This window comes from Etheostoma cragini, chromosome 3 (genome assembly GCF_013103735.1).
Source record: "Etheostoma cragini isolate CJK2018 chromosome 3, CSU_Ecrag_1.0, whole genome shotgun sequence".
Taxonomy (NCBI): Eukaryota; Metazoa; Chordata; class Actinopteri; order Perciformes; family Percidae; genus Etheostoma; species Etheostoma cragini.
The window spans coordinates 3,537,070-3,555,298 of NC_048409.1; the positions used below are offsets into that span (position 1 = coordinate 3,537,070).

An 18,229-nucleotide genomic window follows, 5' to 3' on the forward strand; every position below is an offset into this window, starting at 1 on the left:
TACTTTATTTATATTTATTGGATATATTTACCTAGGAGAAGAGAGCGCATTAATGTTAGAATAACCACGCCAGCAGGGAGATGTAGGAAGGCGATCACAGGCAAACTTGCATCAATATCTCGAGGCATGGCTGGCAATATTAAAAATTAAGTAAAACGGACCTTTCCTTACCAGTTAAAGACCATCTGAGCAGTCTACAGGCAACAGATGCAGCGCTCAGCAGAAACGAGATGCTATCACAAGAAAAATGGGAAGGTGCAGCCTCCCTGATGTTCTGCTTTATTACAACATGAAAGTCAGGTTTGCGGGGAAATGTGTTGCACATCTGAGCATTGTGTACCAGCCCTTGAATAAATCCCCTACAAACAGTGCAACTCCTAAAAAACATGTCTGCATGTTTCTGTTCGCTTTGATTGCACAGGTTAGGATCAGGGCCTATAAGGGATAGGCCTGCCAGCTCAATAGATGTATACATTACTGTTTATGGACTGTAATTCATGCAAATAGACATCTGACAGAGAGAAAAGCATCCGTTGTAAAATAGACAATAACTTGATAACATCTTTATTTTCACAATTATCACAAAGAAAATGAATTACACCACACACAAAACAGTTGCAGGCATTGTAAATATGAACAATGCATTGGATCTACTTACATAGACTGCAGTACATTTCCCCTTAGGTCTGGACTGTGCATGTGTGTATGGAAGTATGTGAGAGACGGAGCAAAAAAAAAAGTGGGCGAGTAAGTGGTCTTATCAGGGATGTGCAGGTCCAGCCCAGCCGTTTTAAGTTCATGTCCTAAAGTGAAAAGTGCTAGCTACATAAGCGCTCTTCTGCTTAAAGCTGCCACCACCCACACATAACCACAGAACAACTGGCTGACTTAAGACAGACACAGTGAAAAATGATTTTGTGGCTTACTGACCCACTCTCTGCTCCCCCACATAACAAAAAGAAAAGAAAAAGTCATTGTCCGTAATGTTCAGCCACAAAAATAAATCCTGCCACTAATCATTATTTCACAAAGGAAAAGTGAACAGTCACGATGACAGGGAAGTAACAAATGGCCCAAAAAGAAAACTAAACTTGTTCATACATGTAGGGCTGTTTGTTGACTGTACAGAAAAAAAGGATAAAACCAAGCGGAATCTTGGCATAAATGATAAGACCTTACTGAGCAGCCAGTTTCCTTATGTTCATGATCAACCTCTTGCTGTAGTCCTTATGGTCAACAGGCTTCACCTCCATCACTGTAGCCTTGATCCTGGATTCATCCTGCCGGGCAAACAAGAAGGAAACGCATTCACGTGTCGTACATTTCAGGCCAGCATATGCTGGGCAAAACAAAGCTCACACACATAAGCACACAGATGTTTGCTGATGTTAATACAACTGGTTTTTCCAACAAAATTCAGTGTGTGTAAAATTAGCCTGTATGAGCTTTTTATCGGATTTAACATGGACAAGACTATAGGTTGCATATCTATCCATCTATATATATCTACTCATCTATCCATTGGGGCGGGAGTCACCAGACGCCTCATGATGCGATATCATCATGATACTTATGCCAAAATACGATATTATTTTTATTTTTAACATATTGCAATATATTGCCATTTTCAACCTTTTTTCCAACTTCTAATTTTTCCCCAATTTCAAATGATGTCCCCAAAAGGAAACTTTGTAAAACATATGTTCTATCTAAAAAAAAAAGGATACATTTCTCTGATTGTTCATATCACTTCGATTTTATTGCTGCAAAAATAGGATTGTCAAGCAGACAAACTCTCCAACACATATATAGTAAAAGATCCATAATTGGCACCTGTGTATCAATACAGTATTTCCAATGAAAATATTGCGATGCTATGCTGTATCGATTTTTTCCATCCTCCATCTAGTGGAAACACACAATAAATAGGCCTCTTCTCTTCCCCCGTGATAAAGTAGGTTAATGTGACACGTTTGGACTGGGTATATGAAGTGCGTTTGGCATTCAAAAGAATGTTTCACAAGAGGCGGCTTTTAAAGCCATATCCACCTCCACAGCCGTCTAGACAGGGAAAGGTCATTTCTACCCGGGCCATTATTCTCCATATTTAAACAGAGGTTACACTCATTTCATCTCCATTAATCCTCTGCAGCTTAAGTGGTTTAATTGTACACCGTCTGCCTTTGGACTGCGCCCACATTCTTTCACAATAGCCCGTTCCAAACCTCGTTGCTTGTTTCATATGATGCAAGAGAAATATGGCCCTATTAGAGGAAGACTTCATCATTATAGCTTGACACGAAGTAGAATTTACGGCCATGTTTAACCTTGGTATGGATAAATGAACGGGATACTAAAACTTTGGCATTGCATTGTATGTCACGTCTGGCTGCTATCCTGGTGTGAGTTAGGGTTAAACCCTTCTTTATTGTGCGGAAGAAAGAATATGTCTGAATTCAATTCAGTCAGTCAGTTTATAGGTTATTAGGTTTATATTTTATAGTCATAGTTCATATTTTATCCCGATCTACTGCAATGTTCAATCCCTGCACTGTTCACTTTTGCACTGTCATTACACACAGGCTACAATAGTATCTCACCTTATCATGGTCATTGCATTTCCGTGAGTGATTTTTATTTTTATGTCTGAGTGGTAGATGTGTATATATATGTTCGTTGTGTTATGGTTGTCTTGCTACTGGATGTCTCAAATTTTCTACGGGATGAATAAAGTATCTATCTATCTATCTATCTATCTATCTATCTATCTATCTATCTATCTATCTGTATGTGTGTAGAATATGTGGAATTTGTTTCCATGTATAACTTTGAAAATCTAATTAATTCAATGTGTTGACATTTATTTGGCCATAAAAGCTGATTTAAATCTGACAAAATGATTAGAATCATGAAATTACACTGCTCAACAGCTAGCATACGTGGATATAAACATAATAGGATATAAAATATATATATATATTTTTTTTTTCTAACAGCTTTAAACTCGCCAGAAACCCTTTACAGAACACAGAAACCAAGGAAACTATTTCATACTCGCAAAACAAGACATTTTGTTTCCTATTACAGCGTTTAAACGAGCAGCAGGGAGGAAGAATCGACTGAAAATTGGGCGCAGACACTCAGACACCAGGATCTGATGAATGACACAAAAGCATCTTACTTTAAATCCCTCACATAGTTGCTACCTGTAGATTTGATGCTCACACTGCTACACCGGTGGGTTGGAAAATCAGCAGTACTCGGGCTACTCTACACCCCCCACTGTCACCCCAGAATAATGTCAAAGACTTCATCGTGGGATTATTGATGATCATATCTTGTAAGGCAAAGGATTTAGATTGAGAATGCTAGGGCTGTAATCTCCCAGTTGATTTATTGGTCGGTACGTTCTGGCTCGACCAAAATTCTGATTGGTCGATTTTTGGCCGTGTTAATTTCATCAGGTGGAAGCATAGACCGTTAGGGTCTATGGGTGGAAAGCACTAATTGCTAACGGGGTTGTTTTTAGAGCACCCCGTTTCACAGGTAACAGTCGGTCTGTAGACCACCCCCCTTGTTTTCACTATTTTTGGATTAGCCCAACCCACTGGGGACAGATTGAAGAAAGAACTAGAAAGTGCTTAGTGGTTTGCTGAATATTTGTTTAATTGTGAGGGTTTAATTTACAATCAGTCCTCCTCTACCATGTCGAAGACATCACCAGTGTGGTAGCATTTTACAAAAATAGATAACAAGATAGGAAAAAAGTGGAATGCAAAGTTTGCAAGCAACAGTTTGCATGTCGCAGCTCAACTACAAAGATGGCGTATCACCTAAAAACGGTAAGCTAACTTGTCTGCGTTAGGTTGCCCTGTCTGTTTTGAGTAGGCTGTATGAACATATCCGAATTGGCATATTTCATAGTCTAATAATCGTTTTATAACTACCGGCGCACCCACACGCAACGACGGTAGCGTTCCCCAGACACACCCAGACCCCGCTGGATGTTAAACCTCTACCATCCAAACGCAAAAATAATATCACGGAAGCAATTGTTGACTTGATATGAGGCCCATTGCTGTTGTGGAGGGCTGAGGTTTGAAGAACTTGTTAATATCCTGCGCCAGCACGCCACACCGTCATGCATGGACTATACAACACAGCGAGGCACCGAGCTCGACCACAGATATGTTAAAATATACAGTGTATATTAAAGTGGATGTGCCTTTTGTGTTTAAGAGTAAAAGCTTTAAACTGATAGTCTATTCGTGTCTCCATGTTCAGCAGCTCCTTGCGAGGACATGCACAGAGCGCTGTCAGAGCCGACAGACGAGTGTGAAATAATTAGGTCAAAAACTATTTAATATACTGCAAATAAGTAATAATTTCCGCCCCTCCGCCGCCCCCAAGTCGATTTTTAGTCGAAATTTCAGGACCTTAGTCGACCAAGATTTTCTTTGGTTGATTACAGCCGTAGTGAATGAATAATATTAGCTGAGCTATTTGAAACAGGGCCTCCAGTGGGCCAGTGCTGCAATGAAAAACCTTAGATGTTCAATATCAGCGCCATTATTTTTGGGACACTTAAAAACGGTTATAATGTCTAGACAGAGCCTACAGGGACAATGAGACCTAAATGACAGCACACAGTTCAGATAGTATAGCCGCAAGCAGACATTCCTCATGTCAGGCAAGTTAAAAACGTCAGACTGTCAAAGAGTCAAGTGATAACTGAGTGCTAATATTTAAAAGATTGCTTTTCGCCAGCAATATCAAATTTATAGTGATAGTCATTCATCCAGTGACATCTTGAGAGCTACAACTCAATTTCCTACACACAGTATCAAAAGAAATAATGTGAATGCCCACAATGCAACTTTGATATTGATTTGTGTGATAATAATGACATTAAGCATCACGCTCACATAAACAAACTGCCAATCACTTTTGATAAATACACTGTAATTGCTGTGTTTGGATTTAATAGTAAAACTATATCAAGTGGCAGAGCTTTTGGCTCTCAGCGGCACAGCATATGTATCCTTAAAAGGCTTTATGCTCATTTCTTTGAGAATTTTGATGCCAGAAAGACATTAATTAAGCTGGAATGTAGCTTTGATCCTTAATGGGACACGCTGCTCTTTCAACAGTACTTTGGTTTTGCTTATAAAGAACGTTGTGCATATTTGGGTTTTTGTTCGGTTTGAAGTCAAGCATCATAATACTTTGATTTTGATCCAAAGGCCCAATAAGTACTGCTAATGACGAGATGTGGCTAATTTTGGGTCAGATGTCCGTCACCTTCCTCTTTCTTTGTGTTGCTGTTCTAACCTCTGGTGGATTTCTGAAGACTCTGGTTACCTTCTCCTCATGTCTCTGCAGGGTAAATCCAGACAGCTAGCTAGACTATCTGTCCAATCGGAGTTTTCTGTTACAACTAAAACTTTTGAACGTACACATGTTCCACCAAAATGAGTTTCTTCCTGAAGCAATTTTTCTGCGGCGCCGTTGCTCCGTGCTGTGCTCAGCACTGCCCGAGATGATTGTGATTGGCTTAAAGAATTGCCTTCCATCCCAGAATGTCTTGTGGACTAGCCAGAACCTCCTCTGTAGCACTGTGGAGGAAGGTCTGACAATGAGAGTCTTTCAGTAATTAGATTTGTCATTTGTTGTAAACGACCGCAACTAACAAACGTTTATAGCCTATGAGAATTTTTTTCCCCCCAGATTCAAGATTAATGATCAACTCTAAAAGGTCAGAAAATTGGGAAATACAGCCACAAAGAAAAGCGGCAAAATGTCATATTTGATGGCGTTTTCCCATTACATGGTACCTGCTCGACTGTACTCGCCACTTTTTGTTTTTCCACTATGAAAAGAAAGTACCTGGTACCTGCCAACAGGTACTTTTGTTTTAGTATCACCCCCGTCAAGGTTCTGATGTGAAAACCTCATTACTGATTGGTCGGAGAGAATCGTCACCAATCACTGCACGCTCATTGCTAGTGACAGACAGGGTGGGGTTGGGGTGGGGGGGTTGTTCTAAACAAACCCGCCGTGTTTTAAGTAGTTTAGCCAGCGCTGTTTTTTTCTGCCTCCAGCTTCTTTTGAAACTAAATGTGTCTTTTGGCTGTGGCAGCAGCCACATGGCAAGAATCAACAACAACCTTCGACGGTCTGTGTGTGTGTTGCGCTAGGTCAAGGCAGTTTCCTGCGGCGTCGCTATGACAACCAGCCACTCTTACCTCCCGGTACTGAATCTGCAATGAAAAGGGGAGGACGGGGCTGCACGGTCAAGTCGAGCCGAGCTGGTACTAGCAGTGGGTAACCGCCATTAAACCTGGAACAAGGTATGCTAATTTGCTTACAAAGTGACAAAAAATTACAAAAATATTCTTTTGACCAACTAATTGATACTAATTGTTTTGGCTTAAATATTGGACACATAATGCATTAGGCTTAAAACTGTGCCGTCTACCATTATTGCTATTAATGCAATCCCATAGCAAGGGTGACCTTAAAATGAGCTGACATTATGTTTTCATGTCATCATTAGGGATCATTTCATCCTCATGCCACTATTTCAGATCTTAATTGAACTGTTCTGATGCGCCTCGTTAGAGTTTCTGTCAAAACTGTGACGCGATAGGATGGATAGGTGTCATTAACTGTTAAGGACCTTAATTGTCCAACACCAAACAAACATCGTTGCACACATGACAACATGTGAGAGCACAACACAATGGCTGGCTTGTAGTATTGAGAAGGTGAGAATAAACCAGAAGCAGGGCTGCAGGTGTCTCTGTTGAAGGAGTTTGGGGTCTGGAGGCAGCAGCCAATGCATGCTTGCAGCAGTGCCATTGGCAGTTAAGATGCTGAGCTGAATGTGACAGACAGTGGCCTCTTCTGTGTGTTGAAGGCGGATGCAGCCTCTGGCTACACTCCAAACTTCCTGCTCAGAGTCCCAGCCCAATCAATTCTTTCATGTGCTTGCCTCAAAACAAACCTCTGTCTGTGTGGCCTACAGGAAACAGTGACCGCGACTAATCTGTGTGCGCACCCTTCCCAAAGCCACGGAAAATGAGCAACATTCCAGGACAAACACGCGAGACACGCTTTGTTTTAGAGACGGTTCTGTCAGTCAAAATGAAAGCAGGGTAGCTTTGTTAATGAATGGGGAAACTTACACGGAGGAAAGACACAAACAGCTAAAACATAAAGAACCCGTTTCACTTGCTATGCATTTTCAGCTTGCATAGGAATGATCCTTGTAAGGGGATTGAAGCTGAACCATTTTCTTTCCCTCCCAGCCTTATTAAAAGCTTATTTTCTCTTTTTAACAGCAATACAGTCCATCTACAAAGCATGATATGACAGCAACAAACCCGTAGGCATTTTATCACACCAATTACCAATCCTGCTTTACTCACGTTATACGTTTCTAGCTTCACTCTGCTGCGGAAGACAAAAGTGTGGAAGTTGGCTTGTTGGAAGACCTCGTCAAAAGCAGCTTCGTTCTGCAAGTGAGAAACATTTAATTGGCTCATTTTTTAAGAGGTACATTTATTGTTTTAATCAAACGTTAGTTTCATCACAGTTTTAAGTGCAAATACAGTTAAGTATCTGATAACTGAACCCTGAAAAAAAAAAAAAAACTGATTTTTAAATTGTGCCATGAAGAAACAAAGCACAGTAGGTGTTGTTAAGGTGTCAAGTGTGTGTGTTAGTGTGCGTGTTTGGCCATAAAATAATAAAAAGACTGGATGTTTGGCTTGTGCCCTTGCCATTTCCTGAGGTCAGTATTATATTCAGGAAGAGAAGTCTCACCGAGTCCTTGAGCTGCCCAAGGTAAGCTGCATTCTGGCCAAGGATGGCCTCTGCACTCTCCTGGAAGCAAGTCACCCACTGGTTGTCCGCGTAATCTGCAACGTTGGCCTGTCGGATTATATAGAAAACAAAAGCGTAAATAGCAAGAAAGGTTACATGCATGAACACCAATATAGATCAATGTACATGTGTTTAAATGATCTTTGTTTGCTGAGAGTTTTGCTGGATGCTTAAAAATGATATGTTAACATAACGCTTCTGCTCTTAAGAAATCATTACATCTTGATATTAGCCTGTTTCCTGCTAGCAAGCCTGGCAAAACAAGCCTAGTCATGGTGCTATTGTGATGCATACAGTGGAAGCAAATTCACAGCTTATGCTACAGCTTGTGAAGAATAACAATATGTTGACCGGTGAGTGGTACAAAACAAAAACCGCTTATTTCAGATGCCTGGCTGCAATTGCTCTGTTGCTGACAAAGAAAGTTTTTGTATTTAAATGTTGTCATTTGTTCTTTCCAAATTATGTTTGTTTGCAAACAAGCAGAGAAATAAAGGCCTGTATTTGTGTTCCTCAATGCACTTTCTACAAATTGACTACAAGCACCGTATGGAAAGCTGCAACAATTAACCAAACATGCCACAGAAACGACGAGTTAGCTTTAAATGGCTCTAAATTTAACAGCAACAAGCAGATTGGGGCAATGCTGAACAAGAGGGGGTGGGCCATAGGGGAGAAAGGATCCCAGGAGACAGAATGACAGAAAGTTAGGAGAACAGAAAAATGAGACAATGAGAAGGACTGGAGGGATGATACACATGGCCTCAGAAGAGACATCTGTTCAAGACAAAAGCAGGAAGAACAGAGCACTTAAGATATATGCAATGGAATTAATGCCTGTATCACGGGTGGCACAGCTGGAAAAATTTTAAGGAAGCCACTGCTGAGTCACTTACTGCAAGGATGAGGCGGTACTTGAAGTTGGGGAACTCTTTGTCACACTTTTCACAGCGGAACATGCCATTCTGTTGGTCTACCACTTTTTTGTTGCATTCCTGGCTGGGACAGGCCTGGTAAAGGCAGTTTTCCTTACGCAGGTACACTATGGTAGCGATGCAGGTGTAATAGTCGGCCTGAAGGGGAATATAAACAAACAAAGATGCATATAAACAATAGGTTCAGTGCAGAATAATGTTACCGGGTTGTGCTGCTTGCTCGATGTCTCTTCTCTCTCTCACGACCTTTGTGTTTTGACTGTTGAAAACCCGGAATAAAAACAGCACGGCATTAACATAAGGATGCCATTTTAAGGAACATGTAATGGTGTACGCAAACAGTCAGAAAGCAGCATTGGTGTAGCAGACGCAAAAGTTACAATCCCAACCAGAATTCTAATGGCTCGAAGACAAATGCAAACTAGTGAGCGAGCTGCTGCGCTTGTGGGGGAACAGACTGACTTTTGAAACCGGCTGCACATAAACAGCCTTCAGGAAGCATTCCTGTTCAGAATGGAAAACACCCAACCAAGTGACATGAATTTCACATTAGATAAAAATAGATGAATATAAAAAGCAGCCCTGGATGGGCTTGAATGTGGGGTGGGGGTGGGGGGTTTCAACATGTTTGCAGATGAGTCACATTACCTCTCCTCCTCTGGAAGAGTTTTCTCTAATGGCAGGCCCTAATGTACAAGATAGTTGTTGCACCATACCCCCCCCCCCCCCCCCCCCATAATAAATAAATAAGTCAATAATAAGGTCTATTGATTTTTATACATAAAAAGCCCTTAAATGTAGTAAATGACCGCCACAAAATAAGAGAAAAACCATCCTGTATCCACACCAGGAGCCACTGGCTGCTTTTTTAATTACTTATTTGACTTACCAAAAACAAGCCAGACACAAACCTCTGCTTTTCAAAAGAGGTGCAATTATACAAGTTAAAACCTCCTCAATTAGTGCGCGACTGACCGGGGCTGCCACAGTGGGGAGATGACAGAAGCTTGTTTCTAGACACTGTCAGAGGCCTGTACAAATGCAGCGTCAAGCCAACGAGAGGAGGGTGACCACTTACTGTCAGAGAGGGCACGGGAGCAATGTGGAAACTTGAGATTGTGATTATGACACAAAGTCTTTGTGACAGGCACAAATGATTGCAACAGGCTTTGGTAGAAGGGGGCTGACCTCCATGACCCTGTGTACTAGATGTCTCAGAGGAGTTGAGGGCGGCCTTGGCTCAATTCCTTTGTCAGTACCGGACCTTATCACACGCCATAATGAGGAGAAGCAGGAGCCGCCAGAGCCTAAGGTCAAACCTTTCCCACTGAACAGTAGGGAGCCAATGCCACGAGAAGCACTTAACCTGACAGCAGGCTCATGGTAACAGTCAGGATTTGGTGGTTGAAATTTAAGAGAAGAAAAAAAAAAAAAAAAGATTGAATGTGGTAAGTTGCATTGTAGCCTCCAGATGATAGAATAGCTGAAGTGGCTACACAGAAAAAGGCAAAATGAGTAGCAGTAAGACCTGTTACTATCTGTGACTGAGAATCCTGCAGTTAAGACGGGGACCCTCACAGCCTCGGGCAGCAGACGGGCAGTTTTCACCACTGCATTGGAAAATAAATCCTGAAGCTACTTATTCACCAAAACATATTTTTCACTTAATCGAGACTTACTGATAACTGCTACTTTGGTGTAATCCATGTATTTTTGCATTTCTCTTTGTTTAAGGAATTATGGGTCCTCACGTCTTTTTTGTGTTTCCAAATAGAAAATAAAAGCAAAATTGTTCTTCTTGCGTCTTTTGTTGCCCTATGATAATCCTTTGCATTAATTGTTCTAGTTTTAATGGGATATTCTCATCCTACTGTGATAATTTCTAATGCGCAGAGCATGATAAATTATATTAAATTACACAAATTAAGATCTCTGCACAGGTCACATTATCTGGTCTAGACAGTTTATACAATTCTGGGAGCACTATATCCCTGCACAGTATAAATGAAAAAAGGGGGAATTAAAAGAACACATCACTTTACTTCTGAGGGCAATAATTTCATTACAGAGGGCAAATAATAGAGCCTATGCAGTCTTTGTAATCAATACTAGAGATAAATGTGACTTTCACCATGAACACACACCAAAGACTGTAAGAGGACACCCACAATAAAGGGTGATTAATGAGAAGAAGATCAGGGTGCCATTTTTAAGCACACATACCCAATGGTGCAGTGATTATATGAGTCAATGAGTATGAAGATTCATCACGTTAGCGCTCAGCTAAAAGTACCGTTGCAAAGCAGAGCTACGACCGACAAGGTTACATTTGTAGAGCCACGCATTGTGTTCTGTGGGTTTTCCAATAACAGATGCAGCTTAACTGCGAGCGCTTTCATATCTCTTTGGAGTTCAACGCCAGTCCTGCAGTTTGTCCTTGTATATCTTCATAGGAATCCTTGAATAACAATATGTCTGGGTTTACCATATTTTGAATGTGCATCAAGGCAAAACTGAGCCGGTGTATACCTTGTCTCCATGTCCCAGGTGCTCCGTCTTAACGTCAGCCAGAGTCTTCCAGTTGGTTAGTCCTCCCCCGCTGCCTTTCACCTCTGTCAGAGACTGTCCATCCATGGCATGACCCACCTTGTCATACCTGTGTGAAAAAGAAAAAACACTTAAGTCATCCAAGTATAGCAGTAGGACCGCAAGTAATTATTATATTCTTCTCACATTAATCTGTTTATTAGTTCCTTGATTAAGTGTTAGGTCCTTAAAATGTTAGGAAATATTAAAAAGATAATGCATCAAAAATCACAACTCTTCCTAACCCCATTTTTTGCCAAGCCAGCAAATTGTCCAGACAGACAGTCTAAACATAAATTGTAGTTAAATAACATAGGTCTAATAGAATCAGAAAATGTGAGAAAATGAGTTAGCTTAAAAAAGAAAAATTCTTGTCCCTGGCAGAGCATCCGTTTGGGTTTGTCAAAGCGAGGATGTCTCAGCTGAGAGGCTTGTGAAATGAATCAACAGCAGAGGGACAGATGAGCCGGCCAGGGTCAGGGCTGTTACGGTGATATCAGGAACCCATTTTCGCCCAATGTTCTCGATAATTCAGGGAAGACAATAGGAAGAAGAAGAAGAGGGAAGTAAGGGTAGAAGAAAGATGGGTGGAGGTAAAAAGCAGTTGTGTGTGGGGTGTGGAGGGAGGAGGGGTAGGTCACAGGGATCAATAGAGCTTCCTAATCTGTTGGCCACAAGGCAGAGTGGCGCACAATGGGGAGGTCGGGCTGTAAATACAGCGAGGCCATGCCTTGCACCAGGGGGCATGACTAATTTAAATTTCCCCATTAACCGTTCAGACTGTGGCCAGAGCAACGCACAAGCTATCAACGTCTCACACCTACTGACAAATGTGAGCAAATCTTTGTTGGCACCAGATTGCTCATTAGTGTACCTGCACTGCTCTGCTGTAATTGTGCCTGCACCCAGTTAGGAGTAAAAAAAAAAAAAAAAAAGATATTCTGACAAATCAAATCAAGACAAAATGGAGATAGACGTTTCTGTTATACCTAAACGTCTCTCCAAAGACAGATGTTTTACAGAGAAGAACAATGCAGCGACAACATAGTCGAGATAATTAAAAATGCACTGCTCTTGCAAAAGGATAAGACTGCAGACTAGAAAGGCTTCACAGTGTTACATGGCTGATCTGGACATCTGATTTGACAGGTACCCATAAGGACTGTAAGACACTCAACGTGAAACCCCTGTGACACCATCAAGCTTTGGAGCTGCTGCTGTTAATCATAAACATGGCAAGGAGCACAGAAAACTGAAATGGCCTGGCAGACAGCGGCCGTGATGAAGGAGACAAAAAGAGGACAAATTAGACCTGGCAGAAAATGTGCAACACTCAACTGTAAGAAGGCAGATCCCAGCTTAGCGGGACGTGGCTTCAGAGAGACAAACCATTTGCAGGAACACCAAGATAGAAGACTGGAGGTTGGCAGACATGCATGTGCATGCTATAGACATGTCAAATGTCAGTGTGTCAATAAACAAGGACAGGCTAGGAGCAGAGATGTGTCTGAGCAAGAGGCATGGGGGGGATAATGGGAAAGTCTTAGTAAGCAGTGTTCCCGGCTCCGGGCTAAGACTCTAATGCCTGGGCTGCAAAGTGCAAATACACAACGGGTGTCACAAGGCGGGAGCCACTTCCTCTGAAGTGAGTGACACGTGGTCAAACGGTGAGCTACCAGTAACTTAAATGACGCCACAGAAGTTGTTTCATCTGATGTAAACACCAATGAAGATATGTTTTCCTTTATTCTCATTTTAAATTTCTTTGTTCTGCACGTATCAGTAGACTCAACACCTGTGTCACAATAGTGGAATTTTAGAGTTTGTCCTATACAGAGCTCCACCGAGTACGTACACCATAGAAAAACAAACTGGAACGTTTTTGCTATGCTACAGTATTTTTCTTGCAAAACAGGATTTAGTGCAGTAAGGCACACTGAACATCCTTGCTAACCTGTTATTTGACCTCAGAATACCTGTATGAATAAAATATAGTGTATTGGACAAGTTATGAATCACTTTAAGACAGGGTTACAGTTCCCATCTTTGTAAGGCTTCATCTAGACTAGATCAGTCTGTCCAGCAATTCACCACAGGGTTGTGCGGCTTCGAGTGTCACTTAAATGGCCCATTTGTGGGATGTCCTGTTGTGCTTTTTAGCCCCAAACATGGCACAAGTGGACTATTTAACACTTATCGTTTTCCATCAGATTGTTTATCCATCAACATTTCTGAGGGAGAAACGTGCTTTGGCTTGGAGCATGTTGCAGTCAACTGTTACCATCTCCTGGGCAGTAAAATGCTTGTGTTTTTTTTTTTTACCCTCAGTTTTTTTTTTTTTTTTTTTTTTTACTTTCTTGTGGCGGCAATAGAGGCAGAGATGTTTACTGTTTACCAGAAAGGACTCTTATACCACCTCAAACGGACTGCCAAGTCTGATTGTAGGTTACAAGATTGGCCACCACAGTGTGAAGTCTGGTTTATGTCTCCCCTTTTTTTGTCTCCGTTTGGACTCAGTATCTTGAGTTAGGAAAGCACTGAAGTTGTAAATTGTATGCCTGTCTGGTATTTGCAGCAACTATCAGTTATTTCATAATCAATTAATCTGCCAATTTTTTTTTAATCAATAATTGTCTCGTCTATAAAATGTCAGAAAATAGTAAAAAATGTACATTTTAAATTTCCCAGAAGCTAACCTAAAGAATGCAAAGCGCTTGTTTTTGTCAAACCAACAGTCTGAAACCCAAAGGCATATGGCTTACTTTATCCCAAATTCTCATTGAGAATCTGCAACTGGAAAATAATTGGGCATTTTTGCTGTATTGACAAACAAAAACATTAACATAATGACTTGGTGCTAAGTAAATGACAGCTCTGTATTCCACCCTGCAGATCCAGTAAAGCATCTGGGGATAAGTGCCCATGGCTACTTTGAAAGCAGTGACTGAAAGGAGCAACACAAGACAAGAATTACTCACTTTGACATACAATTTGGTTTGAAACATTCAGTAAGCCAGTTACTAATTCAATAAAGCTCATAACTCAACACCAGTAAATCAGATAGTAATTCCCCCACTATGTTGTTGTTTTTTCGATCAGTCCAGAATCCACATTAACAGTCAATTAAATACTAAGGCATCATGCACAAGACTGCTGTGTGAAAGCTTGTTTGCTTCCGGGCTGAAATAATTACTAACACATCTATATGCTGTGGCATGTCCGTTGGGAATACTGGAATCATGATAAGGATTACGGAAGAAATGTCAGCTTGGACTTGAGAGACTAAAAAGAGTCTTTGGTGAATGGCTGAGGTTGACAGCATCAAGTATTGAGAATAAACAAGTGTAGTTAACAAAACAGGGACGGTATAGGAAAAGGCATTATGGCCATCTCCAAATGTGCTGTTGCCACCTAATGGACAACTGCATCTTCACAGCTCAATAATTGAAAATGTGAAATTAGAATGTTACGCTGATCATTTTCACAAAGAGGAGGTAGGTTTCCTGTCAAGTTGGCAACCTGTGTCAATAAATAAAAAGAGGGTTAGTGCATACAGCAGCACATGCACACTTACAACGCACTAAGACCCCAGACTAACCCAAGATCAAGATAATTAGTGCAGAAATCTCATTTATAAGCACATTGAATAGTGCTGAGCGCCAACATTAATTCTCTGCATGAGTTTGAGTCAATAGCCCACCAAGGATAAACCATTCATTTGAGGAAGTCCCAAAGGTCTGCGCCAAAACACAATTAAATTAAGACGCCTCTGCATGAGTAAAACAATGTTTCAGCAGCCTTCGCTGTACAGTGAAAGCATATCTTTGTTCGGTTGAGGGAGAAAAACAGCTTTGGGTTCTTGCAAGATTAAAAAATAATCATCAAAAGATTCATTCAGAGTTTAAATTGATTTGCTCCCTTGTTCGGTTTTCCATAATTCACATCTTGGCTTACAGAACAATTTATGGACGGCTACAATCCTGAGACCCAGACTTCAGAAGCACAAGAACACAAAGCTGGCAGTCTTCCAGTGAAAGCACACACTAACAACTTATTTGTCATCACAGGATATCGTCGCTGAAATGCAGCTTTAAAATAAAGATTAACAACTAAGGAGACCATTGTCTTCATTCTCCTCACAGCATGAGGCTGGCTGGGATGCAGGTGTCAGACATGCTGCTTAACCATCTTGTCTTCACCATGGTTCTCACATGGATCGAGAGTAATGAGTCAGGTCTGGCCTCCTTCCATCGGTGACTTTTGGACTGTTCATTAGCGGATGCCTGCGAATGTGCAGAAACCCATTGTGCAAAGAGGAGCCACGTGGGACAACACCTCTTCTGCAGTGGATAAAGCAACAGAAGAATTTAAGGGTCATTATCTCTGGCTGTCCAAGTGAGAAGTGACGGGAGAACGTGGGAACCAACTTTTTTTTTTTTTTTTTCATAAAAAGAAAAGAGCACAGGAAGTATTAAAAGTCTTTGTTCCAGCAGGGATGTGGAAACGCGATTACAGCTTTAATGGTGTTCAGATAAAAGAAATCAGCAGACCCAGCAGTCTTACTGATAGTAGAGCACTTTCTACTGCAATGCAAATAGAAAATGATCCCATCAGAAAATAAAATAAATAAATAAAATACTTAGCAGCAGAAGCTCACAGTAGTTGGCATTCTGAGAAATGAAATAAAAGAAATTCAGAAAACCCGAGGCTGGTGCTAAACTATCATCCAAATATTACGGGGAGCCAAGACGAATGATTAAAGTAGGCATATTTGAGCATAATTTGTGAATTGCATCTTTCTCACCTGCAAAGTAGAGTCACATTCATGGATCTCATTATGCAGCTCAGGTCTTCTGATAACTTATAAATACAAACAGCTAGGTTTGTCAAGGCAGAAAAGGGACTACACTGGCCTGGTCGCACTATAAATTTGAACTGTTTACGGTCTTTTATTCCTCAGTTCAGACCGGGCACTGGCATTGGGAAGTAAATAAATAAAACTCCTGGGATGGAATCGATTGGATCTCCGCTCACAAAAACAGACATTTGCTATCATGTCAGCAAGGAGGGGCGCACACACAGCTTGTTTAAGTAGGCTCTATAAGGACAGATCAATCAGTGTGCCACAGGGCTGGCGCGAGGCAAAAAAATCAACCCCCACCACGGCCAATGAGAGCACTGCATCATCCGTCCATCACGTGACAACCTGTGCCACTTCATACAACCACATACAGTGGGGCTCGAAAGTTTGGGCACCCCAAGTACAAATTTGTATTAATGTGCACAAAGCAGCCTAGAAAAGATGGAAAAATCTCCAATAGGCATCAAATGACAGATTAGACATTTGTATAATATGTCACAAATAGTTAGATTTTATTTCCATCATTTACACTTTCGAAATAACAGAAAACAAAAGAAAGTTTGGGCACCCTTCAGAGTTTGTAGCATGCACTGCCCCCCCTTTGGAAAGCTGAGACCTGACAGTGTCATGGATTGTTCTCAATCATCGTCTGGAATGACCAGGTGATGTCAATCTTAAGGTTTTAAATGCCCAGACTCATCTGACCTTGCCCCAACAATCAGCACCATGGCTTCTTCCAAGCATTCGTCTAGAAAACTGAAAATAGTTGATGTTCACAAAGCAGAAGAAAGCTATAAGAAGATAGCAAAGTGTTTCAGATGCCAATATCCTCTGTTTGGAATGTAATTAAGAAATAGCAGTCATCAGGAACCGCAAGATCTGGAAGACTAAGAAAAATATCAGACAAAACCGCTCACAGTATTTCTAAGAAAAGCAAGTCCAAACCCACGTTTGACTGCACGATCCATCCAGAAAGACCTGGCAGACACTGGAGTTGTGGTAAACCATTCCACTATGAAGAGATACTCATACAAGTATGGCCTTCATGGAAGAGTCATCAGAAGAAAACCTCTTCTACGTCCTCACCACAAAAATCAGCATTTGAAGTTTGCAAATGAACATACAGACAAGTCTGATGCATTGTGGGAACAAGTTCTGTGGACCAATAAGGTTAAAATAGAACTTTGAGGAAAGGTACGTTTGGAGAAGAAGGGCAACAGATTTTAATGAAAAGAACCTCTGTCCAACTGTAAAGCATGGGGGAGGATCAATCACGCTTTGGGGTTGTATTGCAGCAAGTGGCACAGGAAACATTTCTGGAGTAGAAGGAAAAATGGATTCAATAAAATGTCAGCACATTTTGGACGCTAACTTGATGCAGTCTGTGAAAAAGCTGAAGTTACAGAGAGGATGGCTTCTACAAATGGATAATGATCCTAAAAACACCTCAAAGAGGTGTAAACTGAAGGTTTTTGCCATGGTCTTCACAATCTCCTGACCTCAACATAATTGAAAATCAATGGATAGACCTTAAAAGAGCAGTGTGTGACAGACAGCCCAGAAATCTCAAAGAACTGGAAGACCTTTGGAAGGAGGAATGGGCGAAGACTTTTTTTTTTATCTGTTTATTGATCCCCAATGGGGAAATTCCAATTTTCACTGTGTCCACATTTTTGACACACACACACACTCTCTCTCTCTCTCTCTCTCTCTCTCTCTCTCTCTCTCTCTCTCTCTCTCTCTCTCTCTCTCTCTCTCTCTCTCTCTCTCTCTCTCTCTCTCTCTCTCTCTCTCTCTCTCTCTCTCTCTCTCTCTCTCTCTCTCTCTCTCTCTCTCTCTCTCTCTCTCTCTCTAATGGAGAGATGTCAGAGTGAGTGGGCTGCCAGCCGAACCAGCGCCCTGAGCGGTTGGGGGGGTACAGTGCCTTGCTCAACAGCACCTGGCAGTGTCCAGGAGGTGA

General features: G+C 41.3%; 1 protein-coding gene across 2 annotated transcripts in view; it reads right to left on the reverse strand.

The window, feature by feature from the left end:
• Positions 1-549: 549 nt before the first annotated feature.
• rpa1 (replication protein A1) overlaps positions 550-18,229 on the reverse strand; it is a 29,182-nt gene continuing 11,502 nt past the window's right edge. For both annotated transcript variants that reach the window (XM_034866628.1, XM_034866627.1), the window contains 5 exons: positions 11,352-11,478; positions 8,784-8,960; positions 7,828-7,935; positions 7,431-7,517; positions 550-1,280 (listed from right to left, as the gene is read on the reverse strand). In XM_034866628.1, coding sequence (XP_034722519.1) covers positions 1,176-1,280; positions 7,431-7,517; positions 7,828-7,935; positions 8,784-8,960; positions 11,352-11,478 — 604 coding nt within the window. In that variant the 3' untranslated portion in view covers positions 550-1,175. The remainder of the gene's footprint in view (positions 1,281-7,430; positions 7,518-7,827; positions 7,936-8,783; positions 8,961-11,351; positions 11,479-18,229) is intronic.